This window comes from Amia ocellicauda, chromosome 13 (genome assembly GCF_036373705.1).
Source record: "Amia ocellicauda isolate fAmiCal2 chromosome 13, fAmiCal2.hap1, whole genome shotgun sequence".
In the NCBI taxonomy this organism is placed as follows: domain Eukaryota; kingdom Metazoa; phylum Chordata; class Actinopteri; order Amiiformes; family Amiidae; genus Amia; species Amia ocellicauda.
Genome location: NC_089862.1, coordinates 28,033,844 through 28,047,584, shown reverse-complemented (window position 1 = coordinate 28,047,584; position 13,741 = coordinate 28,033,844). Strand labels below are relative to the sequence as shown.

The window sequence follows — 13,741 nt, the reverse complement described above, 5'->3', positions numbered from 1 at the left end:
TGAAAGTTCATTCATTGATTTTTCTAAATACATTAAAATTCAAATGTCATAGTTGGGAATTACCATCAATCTATACAAGATACCAATCCTTTGTAGTGATATAAAGGTATGCTCTTCCAACTATTTGAATTTATACAGATATATTTTCTTATTTGTATGATATTGAGTTATTGTTATTGTGAAAAAAGACAGAAAACTGCCTCTCGACGAGGCCGTTATATTTATCTCCTATTGATCTTCTTGAATATTCTGGATACGTTTTGGAATACCTGTAGCTAAATGGACTATTGAATTCACATGAACTGATGCACATGTTTTGACAAAATGTTTGTTTCTTGTTTTGGTTCCTGTGGCTGCGATCCAGACAAGAAAATGAAGTGTTTCTTGTTTTTATTGTTATTTATTGTATCTTTATTGATACTTCAAAGTTTAAATATTTAGAATGAGCATTTTTTAGGGGAATAAATATAAAAACATGAAATAGAGTCACCTTTAATTTGTTTACCAAAAACATAATGCTAGTTAATGTTAAATGTAACATGATTGGTACATACTTAATAAAACAAAACATTTAACTGGCTTTTTATTTTATTTGAGAAAATTGTCCAGCCAAAATTTCGCTTCTGCCTGAACTACAAAACTTACTTTGAACTCAGTGACTTTCTGCACACACGCCTTACATGCAGTACGCTTAATCATCTTGTTCAACCAGAAATTAAAGATCTACAAGCCATTAGGTTACACCCTGTCTGAGTTTGAGGTAGGTCTCAGGTAATATAAACTGAGTGCCAAATAAAATATACATCTCTATGGGGTTCACAGATCAGTAGCTTCACTCAGAAACACACTTGGCTATAATGTAAGCACAACAAATTTATAGTCATTCATATGGTACAAGTCCTGGCCTGTTTTTCTCTCAAGCACAGGTGGTCTGTGTTTGTCCGCTAGGCCTGTCATCACAGAGTTTGATAAGCTCTGGAAAGATATTGTTCTTGGAATCACACTCTTAAAAAACCCCATAAAAAGATCAAATTTGAAGGAGCACAACACGTAATAAGCATTTTACATTTATTTGTATATAAAACATTTTTATAGGATGATTTCTGATTCCAAGACAAAACTCAATTAAGTTTTAACATCAAAGCTTAGCTGGGACCAAAACAGACTGGTTTCAGATGGGTTTTCTTATGTTTGTATTTCATTCTACTGGATGAACTCCAGAAAGCAGTTGTTACATTTTACCTTGTGCTTTCAGGAAGTAAATTTGGCTGTTATTTACTTATACACAGCATGTTCTGGAATTACTTAAACTAGTAACTGTAATGCTTCGGTGATTGAATGGCAGCTGGCAGGGGCATAAAATATGAATGCATGTAGAATTTACACATAGACAATGTGGTTAGTTCTAAATCAAGGATGCATTCTATATTGCATCACACATCTTACTTCAAGATAAATTATGTGGTTTTGCTTCCTTTGCCTTTATGTTTCAGACTGCGTGAGCAAATATGACTTCAAATGTAGCTGTCAGCTTTTTTACTCACATTCAGAGCATTCTTAGCCACCTCAGCTTCTGACCGGCTGTCGAAACTGACAAACCCTACAGGCTGGAGATAAAAGCAACAAAAGGAAAAAAAGTGATTTATTAGGCACTCTAAGCACCATTATTCAACTGTTATTGTTGAACTCTGATCTGTGAAAGAAAATTCACAGCAACGGAGAGACTAATTTACACAAGCCTGTTTGACCTAGATGAAGGCATAACTATAAGACTGTGCTTGAAGGTAAGTCAACCTTAACAGAAGACCGCTTGCTCTGTAGGTTAATGAGGCAAAGCATTATAAAACAACAAACTGTGAAATATATGGTACATGATAAATTAAGCATGTGTTGAAAATTGTGGTGGGACCTTTGTGTACTTCAAGTTCAAGATCACTAATAAAGTATGCATGACATGGAACTGAGCTTCCCAAAGACCAAATAAAGGCAATAATAAAGTGCTGAAAGCCTGCCCTATTCAGTTAAGATGTCTTTAACAGAGCTGTCACATGCCAGCGGAAAACTGCTCTGCTCACATAACAGATCGAAAGCATTCCTTACTGAAGGATTCCATAACAGAGACAAAGCCCTGAACAGGCAGTTCTCCAGAGGCTGCCGGGTAATCTGTGTGGAAAAGGAGTATCTTGAGGAACACGGATGCTTTTAACCAAGCAAGAAATACAAGGAAGACATGCACAGAGGGTGGATATAAATAGAATTACATTAAGAGCAGCAGTTTTGTAACTATATATGGGGATTGCTGCATTGCCGGGCACCCTGCTGGAATTCATTTATGTTACTGTCTTGCAATGTATTACCCAGTGTTGAAAGCAGACTAATACATTGAGCATTTTGCAAAGCTATATGATGAAGGTAGATATGTGTATAGATATATCACAGCATAACTAAATAATATTTTACAGCCTGACTATGTAACTGTCTCTAAGATAATTTAATTAATGCTTTCTGTGTTTTTTTTTTGTTTTTTTTTTTATAATATCAAATGATTACCCTGTTTTTGTTACAGTGCTCAACATATTATTATTGGAATCATAGGCCTTGTTAATTTCAACTTTCTCTGAATTATTAAGATTAAAGACTGTCCATGCTGCACCTGTGAATTTGACTTTTTTCATTTCTACAGAGCTGCTTTTATTATCTTTAATGGATTTAATTCAAAAGGAACTCTTTCACAACACAGAGAATGTGAGGTTATGATATCACACTTAAATTAAATATAATTCATCATGTGTAATGGCCTTAACCAATTGCTGGAGGAGTACTTCTCTCTGACACAGATGTTTTGTGAGCATTTCAAGAACGTAAAACATTATTCCAAGGCCAAAGGAACCTTGCAGTACCCTTAGCCAAAACACATATGCATGGACACTTCCACAGTTTGATTTATACATATTGTCCAGACAACTAGCATATACACAAAAAGTTGGAACCCTATAATCAGATAGTTTTTGTTGTTTCCCAAGTGTGATTGTGTGAAAGAGGTGATCACATAATCATGCCATATGCTCACTAGAAATGCTCAAATCTCAGACCTCCATAAGTGATTTAGTATTCGAAAGCACATCGTTTTTATTGTAGGATTTTTTAAGGAAATCGTTTCATGGGTAAACAGGGCACGGCTGGCAGATGGGGAAACAAAAACTTCCAGGAGGAGGATGTTTTTGCGGATAGTCATGTCTACAGGAGAGGGATTTGCTTAATGAGGCAGTCTGACACGTCTATAAAAAATGTATCAGTTCCTTTAACTGAGAATCAGAGAAAGGTATTTTCACTGAACCCAGGGAGCACAGAGAGCTCCAAAATCAATAACTCTGCCTAAAAGAGAAAGACTTGTCTTCTCCTTGATGTCTGCTGTGCTAGGGCTGCATGGGGGACCAATAGGAAAAGGTTACGTCATATTATTAGTCCTGGGTCAAATTAACATGACATGGAACTTCAGCATCTCCCTTGGCCAGCCACTTATCATGGAAATAAAGGAAATAAACACGATAAAACCCCCAAATGTACAGTTCATTTAATTTTCCATTTTTAGTTATTGGTGCCAAATAATACTATGAAAACTGTGTTATCAAAAATAGTCCCTTAACATATTAGTACGAGTTCCACGCCACATCATGCAGACCCCAGCTAAGTAACGCAGGAAAAATGTTAATGCTGCTCTGAGAATGACAAAAGCATGTTTCTACAACATTTTCCTACAACACCTTTCTTTTGCTTCCTCCTTAAAGCAATCTGAGCAAATTTTTTACTTGCCCCCTGAAAAAAACAAAAAACATAAAAAGAACAAAGACCATCTGACATCAGGCAGCAAAAATATGACATACATTAATCATGTGTAAACAGTGTGACATTGCCTAAGGAAAGCACTTGAAACCCAAGTCTATCATAGATGTTATTCTTCAAGACAACCGTATACAGACAGTTAGCATGTATATACAAATGAGTTTGCTTACCTGTTTGGAGGTGAGTTTAATTAGGGAACCTTCATAACCCTTTAAAATAAAGGAGACACAGTAAGCCACATTAAAGGTATAACAATATAGCTTGAGTAAAGGAACACCAACATTTATAATAAGAAAAGTGTAGAGAATGTGTAATAGTTGTCTACCTTTCTTTTCTGGAATGACTTAAGACAAACCTCTGGCTCAAAAGTCACATTCAGGCACGCTTCCAAATATGTTGTCAGAACACCTCTATAGTTTGGCCAACTAAGTGTGCAGATGCTCTTCTACACGTTACAATTTTAAATTAAACTCAAAAATGTGATCATTAGATCATGCAGGAAACATTAATTAAATCTACAAAAGTACCTTAAGGGAGAATGAGGTCACCAGTAAATTTTATATTATTTATGGCATTGTTTATGTATATAAATACATGAGCTAATAAATAAAGAAACAAAACAAAATATAAATAAACAGACTGACAGACAGACAGACAGACAGATACTTGAGAGGCAGAGTTAGCAACATTTGCAATCTTTAATTATAGACAGTTTTGACTGAGCATGCTACATGTGTTTTGTAACAATTACATTTTATGAAAAGGTCAGGGTGGTAGAGCCATTATTTGCCAGGCTTTTTAATTTTATATCAAGGAAATGTTGCAAGTTGATGGGTAATTAATTAATTAAACAACGGCTTCCAAATTCAATAGAAATAACATCATGCAGCAAAGCATAAAAAGGATCTTAAACCAAAAACTCTCAAAACAAACCTACCTTAAATGGTCTGAATAAAAGATAAAGTTCTCTGGGCTTGATATCCAATGGCAGTCCACTAACAAACAGTGTTCGGACCTGGAAGACAGCAGAAGAATATGATGTTGCAGTTCATCAAATAAGATACAATCAAATAATCAAATAATAGTTGCTTCATGTTAAGTCAATTTGAATAGGGCCTGCTTGCAGTAAAATGCCACGTGTCCTTTGCAGCTGAACTCCTGAGATACACACTGATTTATTATTATTATTATTATTATTATTATTATTATTATTATTATTATTATGATCATGTCTACTTAGAGTTTGTCTTCCTCTGTACAGAACTGTTTGCTATATCTGGTGCACAGAAACAGCAGTCAACAGTATACACTCATCAGATGTTGCTTTTAAATCATCAAGCCTATAAATTCACTGGATGGATTTTTAAAATGCTACAGCCATGAAATCCAAAGTGCAACCATGGTGGTGAACCTGAGTTTCACTAGTAATTTTCTGAATAGGATGGGATATTGACCTTTTATTAGCGACATGCATGCTTTCTGGAAAATGCTTTACACAGAGAAAAGTGAACAGATTAAAACGATTGCATGTGTGTAAACAACAAAGAACAACTATGAAATTAAGTTGTCCACTTGGTTATAATAACACTGAGGTAAAGTTAATAAATAAGTTAATAAAAGGAAGACTGATTCTTAAATATATTCCTTTTACTATAATTAATACATGTATTTCCCCCCTTCACTGTTATTTCCATTAGTACTGACAGTGTTGTACTAAATATTATGCAGGCCTACTTTTCCGTAATGCCGAATTTGCCTTTTTGTGTGTGAATCATTTACCATTTATGGTGCTGTTAACCTTCCTTTGTTACCCATGCAGATAATGAACTGTTGGAAAGGGATAGAATTCATATAATATGTAGCTTCAGACTGCTGGAACCACAACATGGTCACCTGGCAACAGTTAGCAAACTTTGTTTCTCCTGAGCTGGAAAGATCACATCCTATTAAGGTGACCTTTCTTATATTCCCTTCAAGCTTAGCAAACATATAGGTATCACTCATAAGTACACAACGCATGAAAAACACATATTTTACCTGAATTAAATCCAGTTTTCGAGTGCAACACAAACCAAAAAATCCATATATGTATTTTCCCCTTTGTGATTAATTATAATAGGGGATAGATACATATAACTTAATTTATTGGTTATCGATCGATTAAATGATTGATTGTTTGTTAGAAGAAAGCATGGCAACGTACAATTCTATACATTTCCAAAATATCAAGGAAACAACACAATGGTTCATCTTCATGCTGGTTCCTGCATGTGTTGTTACAAACAATGTCTTCCTCTGAGTCTTACACATATGTAATCCTGGATGGTGCCTATGCTGAAGGAATTCTTGAGGAATTCATAGGCAATGATGTCCCAGCAGTGTTTGGCATTAATAACTCAAGCAGGAAGAGCACAGAAGGAATATCAGATCCCAGCTACCACTTCTCATTAATCTATCAGCACCAACCCCTGACTCAAACAAGTCTGCACAGACATGAAAACACTGACTTCCATGCTTAAAACACAATGGAATGAGGTAAAATAACAATGTTTACAATTTAACCATTTCATGCATTGCAACCTTAGATTGGGATGGGTGAAAAGAGAGTACTCACATTCTCAAATCAACCACATTTGTCTTGGTTTTGGCACAGTTCAGTGTTACTAAACTATGTACTACACGTTTTTTCTTTTAAAAAGCCATTAGAAAAACACAATTAAATTACAAATATACGTATACGTCCAATAACACCTTAATGTGTTTAATTCAACTTAATTAAAAAAACTGATGCACAAGAAAGTAAAACTATATACATAGCTAATTAATGTAGCATTAGCCTAAACTAGTTAATCATATTCAGAATTAAATTCTTTGCTGTGCTGTGCTGAATGTTGAATTGTGGGTGACTTTCGTAATTTTCTGTGCTTGTTTACATTTAGAGAATCTGTATACTAGTTTTTCCTTTCGGGGCCAGGGCTCTGGTTAGGGATGAGATGGGTTGATGTTGAAATGGTGTAGAGAAGAACAACAAACATGAATTCTGCATGAATGCCACAGAATCATCTCAGTACAACTGGCAAATGAGAAATGAGCAATGCATGATCCTTTGAAATGAACCGAACACTCACTTTCTTTAACAGTTTCAGACATGAGGAATCTATTCAGATTATTGCGTGGATAGTAACTGTGGAATGGAACTAAAGAAATAACCACAAACATGAATAACTAGAAAACATAATTGGAAGAAAAATGAAACAACAGCAGAAAACATGGTATAAACTATCAATTTAATTGCCCCCAGCAGCATTTTTTAAATACGACGATTTTAAACCAATTGGCTTCACTGCCTTATGAGTTTCTTTGACAACACCGTGGCATACAGAGATTGATAGCCACTGGTGAATACTGAAAAAGATTACATCAGTCTTGGTTGCAAATATAAAAACACATGGTAAAATAAAACCAAGGATTCTTTAGTAATCTTTTCTCTTATCACATTTAACAAATTACACACTAATATAGAAAAACCTTATCTAAAAGTATCTTCTCCATACAAGGAAATTTAACCTCACAAATGATCTGAATTATTCTGTGATTTAAAAGGAGAATGTTTGGTTATATCACTTGGAATATAGCCTAATGTGCATCAGTATCAAGGTCTCTTGCATATACACTTGATCTTGATATGATACATGATCAACAAAATATTTGTTCCAAAATACACCATAGGTCTCCATTTAAGGAATCTAAAACTCACAAATGGACTTTTTCAGGGAGATTTTTTGAAGACATGTAAAATTGTAATTCAACAAACAGCTTCCCATTTAATAAAGCATCCATTTGGAATAATTAAAAATATAAATATAAAATAAAATAAATACAAATATAAATAATAAAAAAGATAATGTATGGTTATATCTTTTGGACTGTACTCTTTTGACGGTTTCTGGGTATGATTCATGGATATAATACAACATAGGAGCAGATAAGCAAAAGATTGATGCCAAAATATGTTAATGAAAAGTGCTTATCAAAACAGGTTGCAAGGCAACAACAAAAAATACATTTTTTTTTTTTCATTTGCAACTGATTTTGTAAATGATTGGTAACTAAACAAGCTGTGGAAATTGGCCATCCCAAAGACCCCAGACCTTGCTTGTTCTAGGATTAAATAAGTGATCGATTAATGAATCCTCCTGCAAGACATTCTGCTGTTGGTTAAGAACCAGGCTTGACTTCACTGCTCTTGGCAGCATTTCCATCATGTTACTCAGCTGAGACTCAGCAGCCTTTTCATGTACAGTTCTGTCATGTTTGGCTTCTATGACCATAAATGGACCGTTTAAAGGTTTAGGGTCATGCTCTTGAGATACATGATAAGACTTACGGCTGTGTGCCAGAAAAGGGAAGGCAAGCAAAACATTAAGACAAAGAAATGCTGCTCTTAAAGAGTTGAAACTTGGGAGACTTTGATGAGTTCAACGTTGCAACTCTGAAAAGGGTGCTATAACAAATAAAGATTGATTGATTGACTGATTGATTGAGGCTAGATGGCAAATGAGATTCAGTTCAAAAACCTGTGGAGTATTTCTCCTCAGTTCAGGCTTGAATAGGTCACATATAAAGATAAGTTACTGCTCTTAATTAAATGGATATTACACTACACACTGAAATTAACCACACAATATGGGTAAATTCATCCAGTTCTGCTAAGAAAGTCCCTGGGGATTATCATGTCACAGGGACTTGTTTACAGACCTATTATTACACTTGCCTCAACTGTGCCTGATTGTACGTAGTCCCGTAGTTATGCTCTTTGTGTTGTGAACATTTCACAAATACTAATATCCACAGCCAAGCAAGACGTGATCATAAACTGAAATAATTGAAATATTGCCGTATTCACTAATCCAAACCTCAAATGAATTACTTTACTCCTGAAGTATGTGTACTTTTGGCATTAGATAGCTATGTTAGGCAACAACATAATCAGATAGTTACTAATATAGTCATAATATATCAGGTTCTTTTTGAGAACAAATTAGACTGAACTCAGCCAATATCCTACTAGCAGAATAGACATTTAAGGCTTTACCCACACTCTTTTGCAGCATTTTAACCTGACAACATGCAAAACACCTTTTCCGCTCACACACAATATTCTCTGCTAGTGCATTATTGGTTTGTAAAAATATGGTTCTCTATGGTTTACTACATAATATCGTTAGAAACCAAAACAACCTTAGCCTCTTTGTCTTTTCCCCCAACATATATCCCCTTTTGCATACTCCCAAGAAACACTGAGATAAGACACAATTTCCCTGCACGCTTATATAAATAAGTGTCTGCGGGCATGCTCTGTCATGATCAGACCGTGGCAGGAGTTATGCTTCCTGTATTTCCAGCAAATACTGCCATCCCAGAAAGAGCTGACAAAAACTGAGGCTTTTTTGATGAAAAATGCTGTCAATGCAACCACATAATTCAGATCCTACGAATGCATTCTGTCAGTATACTTTGTGCAATTTCATTTACATCAGTGCTGCTAAATAGTTCCATCCAGATTAATTAAGGTTCAGGTTTTCTGTGCAGTCTCATATACTCCAGGCTGTACCATTAAGCCCCAGGTAAGATATTTCCTGCAGATTGTGTTCTGCAATGAAACTATTTGGATGAAAGCCAGGTTTTTTGTGGCTCCTATGTAGGAGGCAATGACTTAAAAGTCTAATTGCCATGTGAAAAACTATGTAAGTCTTAATCAGACAGAAGTGTATTTTTCTTTCATTTTAAATACAATTTTCAGAAAAAGTGACTATATTACATTAACTTCCATTCCTTTATATCTATTACCTATTATATTCAACTCAAGGATCTTGTTTTTTTAAATAATTCTAGCAGACGTTCGCGTGAAGTTGATGCAATCACTGATGCACAAAACAGTTCAAAGTGTGTTTTCTGAAATTAGGACAGAAAGCAGCAAAAACAAGTACATGCCGTACTCAAGCAAGAGTCTCGATTAGTGTTGAAGTGTTGACATTTTTTAATTACACTGAGGTAACTGACTTTCTCTTACAGTGCTGTACATTACAGATAACTAAACATTTACAATTTGTGTTATTATTATTAAAAATAAATCTAAATTCTTAAAAGGGAAAATAATGTAAACATGTAATACACACAAATACTAAATCAAGTGCAAGAAGTTAGAGAGCACCAAGTGTCTCCACAACAATCATATCCTATAAAACCAATGTATAATCTATGGCACAATTGGTGCTTACTTTATCCTGTGGTCACTCCTTTGAAAAAAGGCTTTATGGAACATTATGTTTATCAGGAACCAATGATTCATTCAAATCTTAAAAACTCACTATCTTCAGGCATTCTTTTTGCATTTAACAAATGTATTTTGTATTAAAATGTTTGTATAACTTACACATAGCCATGGGCCTGCTGATTATCTGTATGCTTAGGACAGCCTTTTTTTAAATATAACAACATAATTTATTCCAGCCTAATGTAGCTGTTTCTGATCTAGCTGAATGATTGGGTCAGATTAGATTAGATTTTGTAGGAATGTACCTTTTCACCCTTGTTTTTGTAGACCGGAGTACACTGAATTTAGATTGTACTGTTGCCACAACTGAGCCAACCACAACAAAAGCTGTAATGAAAAAAACAAAGAGTCTTTTAAAAGACCCCTCTGTAGTCTCAGAATACACTCTTTGGCATATTTCATCATTTTTTTTCATCAGCTTGGCTTGTCCATGTCTTCATACGAAAAATATTCAACAAAAGATTCTGTGTAGGAGAAACGCAGGCCGGATGTTAATATTTTTCGGAATTTAAATTGGACATTGTTTTCTCTGGTTTAACACATTTGTGGTCGCAAGTATTCTCAAAATGTATTTGAAACAATGCCATTTTGTGATTCTATTAGATGAATAAATATTGTTAACTAAATTAAAAATGTTGATGAGAAATAATGATATATTTTCAAAGTTTGTTGAATAATAAATATGTCTGTTAAATAAGTAACAACTAAAATAAGAACTAAAACATATAATCATCATTACACTTGATATCTTAAGCAACAAATACACCTATATATGTCCTTTACTATTGTATACATAATTAGTTTCTAAAAGCAATTACAAAGAAATAGAACAAAACAGAAACCCTCTTAATGAAATGAGAAGTTAAGTATATTTCAGATATTACACTGCATGTATTTACTAGCTGCATTTTTTGGCTTTCATCACATGTGCTTCAAGCCGGGACATCTAGATAAGATATCATGCAGGTTAACATTCCTCAAATATAAGGACTTTACTGCACCCTGGCATGGCAACTATTCCTAGCTCACATTTTGCTTTTTAACTAATTGGAAAAACACTTCCCTGAGCAATTTAGTTTAGGGAGTCATTTGTGCACTGGAATGGAGTTAACCAACCAAAAAATTATATTCACCCCATTTACATTTACACCCCAATTTGGAATCATCAACTTGATCCACCACCTACGACTGGTTATTCAGGAGGGATGAGACAAAGCCCTGACACACCGGTTGTCAAAACCAGTTTGCAATCTCACAATTACAAGTCCACCAAACAAACCAATTAGAGGATTTGATTGCAGATGGAACAGCTAACACCCTGAACCCGCTGGCACCGCAGAAGTCACAGGAGTTGTAGATAACACAGTGGTGCTCGGACAGTTGTGCACTGTGAACTGGCAGCCAGAGCCCATTATGCCTGGATTTGGGGCCAGTTCTGCACTTGCTTTTATAAGGAGCTAACATCCAAACATGTGTTCTGTAAATAAAATACGATAAACACTAGAAGATAATTTAACATCTTATTTTCAATCACTAAACACTGGTTAAACTTAATTCTGTATTTAGTATTAATCTGTTATTAGACTGACATGTACAAAATGCCTGATTTCAACATAATTTGTCTCACTTTATGCACAAGCAAGTAGAATAGGCACAACACAGTGAATTTAGACTACACACTTAAAAGATAATGACCATGTTAAACAAAGACTTAACATTTCTTGCAGGTCAAGCTTCTTCCAGGATATTCACTTAACATGTGTGTATCTGTCATGTTTTACAGTAGGTAATGCTTTTAAACTGCACCACACATTGGTTTAATTGCAAATCTCTTCATCACATGAAAAGGTTATTACATTAAGAAAACAAAGAACATATTTCTGACATAAAATATGATCTCTCCATATGACTTAAACTGTGACAGTCCTCACCTTACAGAAGAAATATAAAGTTAATAAATAAATAAATAGTTGGAGTACGCAAATGTTGTACAACAATCTCATGTTCTTTCGATTAACTAAGATGGTATAATATTTAAAATAGATACCTGTCTATCTTCAAATGCACAGATATCTATTTTACATCAGGAATGCTGATTTTAATGCTGATTCAATAACAAGTGGACTAGGGAAATTGTAGTTCAGTGACACTGACTCTTGGTCCAAGTTAAAGACAGCCACAACATTGCAGCATTTATAGTTAACTTAAAATACCTAATGGCTTGGAAACCAAGACCAATTAAGTCTAAGGAAAACATAGGATCTTGCGGTTGAATATGATAAAGAGTGAATAGATTTGGGGGGTTGGATGCTCTACCCAATATTAAAACGATTATTTTATTACAGCAGACTATACAGTCCATAGCTGTATGAGGCAACTGCACACCATACCCAGTCAAGCTATTAAAACATAAAAAAACACAGTCCATTCATGCAAATAAGACCTTTCTAAGGAATAAATCTGCGGAGCCCACACTTTCTTGTACTTTTGCATTTGTTTTCACTGACATTTTCTATAAGGCAATATTACAATATGAGTGAATACATACAGCGAGGGAGAGATGGTGCACCAAAAGATTTTAAAACTTTTTCTTTTTCTTGCCAAGCGTATATTACAATGCATTTCCATACAGAGGCTCCCGGCTAATAATTTACAATGAAGAATCTCTGTACGTGATACCAGACTGACTTTCCAGTGAACCTGAGTTTTAGCCCAGTTGTGAAGCCCAAAGAAATGCGGTAACAAGCTGCCCAAATCAATTCAAAAGGACATATAAGACCAACATTACACAAATATTACCTCTTCTTCGTAGTTATTAGATTCATTGGGCTCGATCTCCTTTTCAGGTTTGTTGCTGTTCATTGTGGAAAAGGATGAACTGTCTCTGGTTTCTGCGGGATGTGTTTTCTGTGGCGGATCCAGCTGTTGGGTTAGTGAGTAACCAATAAGCAAAGATGGTGCAGAAATGAAGAGCACTTGGATCTTCGATTAGTCAGCATCAACGACTGACTGGTGATAGTAACCAGCAGATCAAAACTGCTCGTTTCAGATCAAGCTGTTAGTCCGTGAAGATAAAAGTCCCACATGCAGTCCAGTCCAGTGCCCGGGTCTCCAGACTGCTCCAGTGCGAAAGAGAAACTGTTACCATGTCTGTGATGAGGCCACAGCGTCCCACAGCCCCTGGCAGCGCGATGCCATCCCTCACTGGGGGCTGGGCATGGCGAGGGGGTGGGCGCAGGAGATGCTTTATTGAAGGCATGAGGGAAAGGAAACCTAATTCTGGGGCCAGAAGGTGAAAAGGTGGATCGGTCGACTGTTCTGTGTTTGGGGCTGTACGACAGGCGGGATCTTTTACACTGAACAATTGGTTTTGAAAGTATACGCAAAGTAACTTTCTGGAGAACACATTGCGTGTGTGGGGCCGGTAGTTTAGACAAATCACAAACACCTTTGGCGACCTGCGTAACTTTGCACACGTTAGGGAAACGCGCTGCCATTGAAACATTGAAAACTTCATTGAAAATTGAACAATGACACGGTCAATTATAGTATATATGGACT

The 13,741-nt window shown here is 35.5% G+C and overlaps 1 protein-coding gene across 4 annotated transcripts in view; it reads right to left on the bottom strand.

Annotated features, from left to right (window-relative positions):
* The window catches only part of LOC136766693 (RNA-binding protein with multiple splicing), a 34,202-nt gene extending 20,819 nt beyond the window's left edge, over positions 1 to 13,383 (bottom strand). Inside the window, exons 1-5 of one of the 4 annotated variants that reach the window (XM_066720408.1) lie at positions 12,980 to 13,383; positions 4,781 to 4,858; positions 4,014 to 4,052; positions 2,101 to 2,163; positions 1,545 to 1,607 (exon numbers count right to left, since the gene is read on the bottom strand). In XM_066720408.1, coding sequence (XP_066576505.1) covers positions 1,545 to 1,607; positions 2,101 to 2,163; positions 4,014 to 4,052; positions 4,781 to 4,858; positions 12,980 to 13,042 — 306 coding nt within the window. In that variant the 5' untranslated portion in view covers positions 13,043 to 13,383. The remainder of the gene's footprint in view (positions 1 to 1,544; positions 1,608 to 2,100; positions 2,164 to 4,013; positions 4,053 to 4,780; positions 4,859 to 12,979) is intronic. The other 3 variants (XM_066720406.1, XM_066720407.1, XM_066720409.1) reach the window with 3 other exon arrangements.
* Between the last annotated feature and the right edge of the window lie 358 nt (positions 13,384 to 13,741).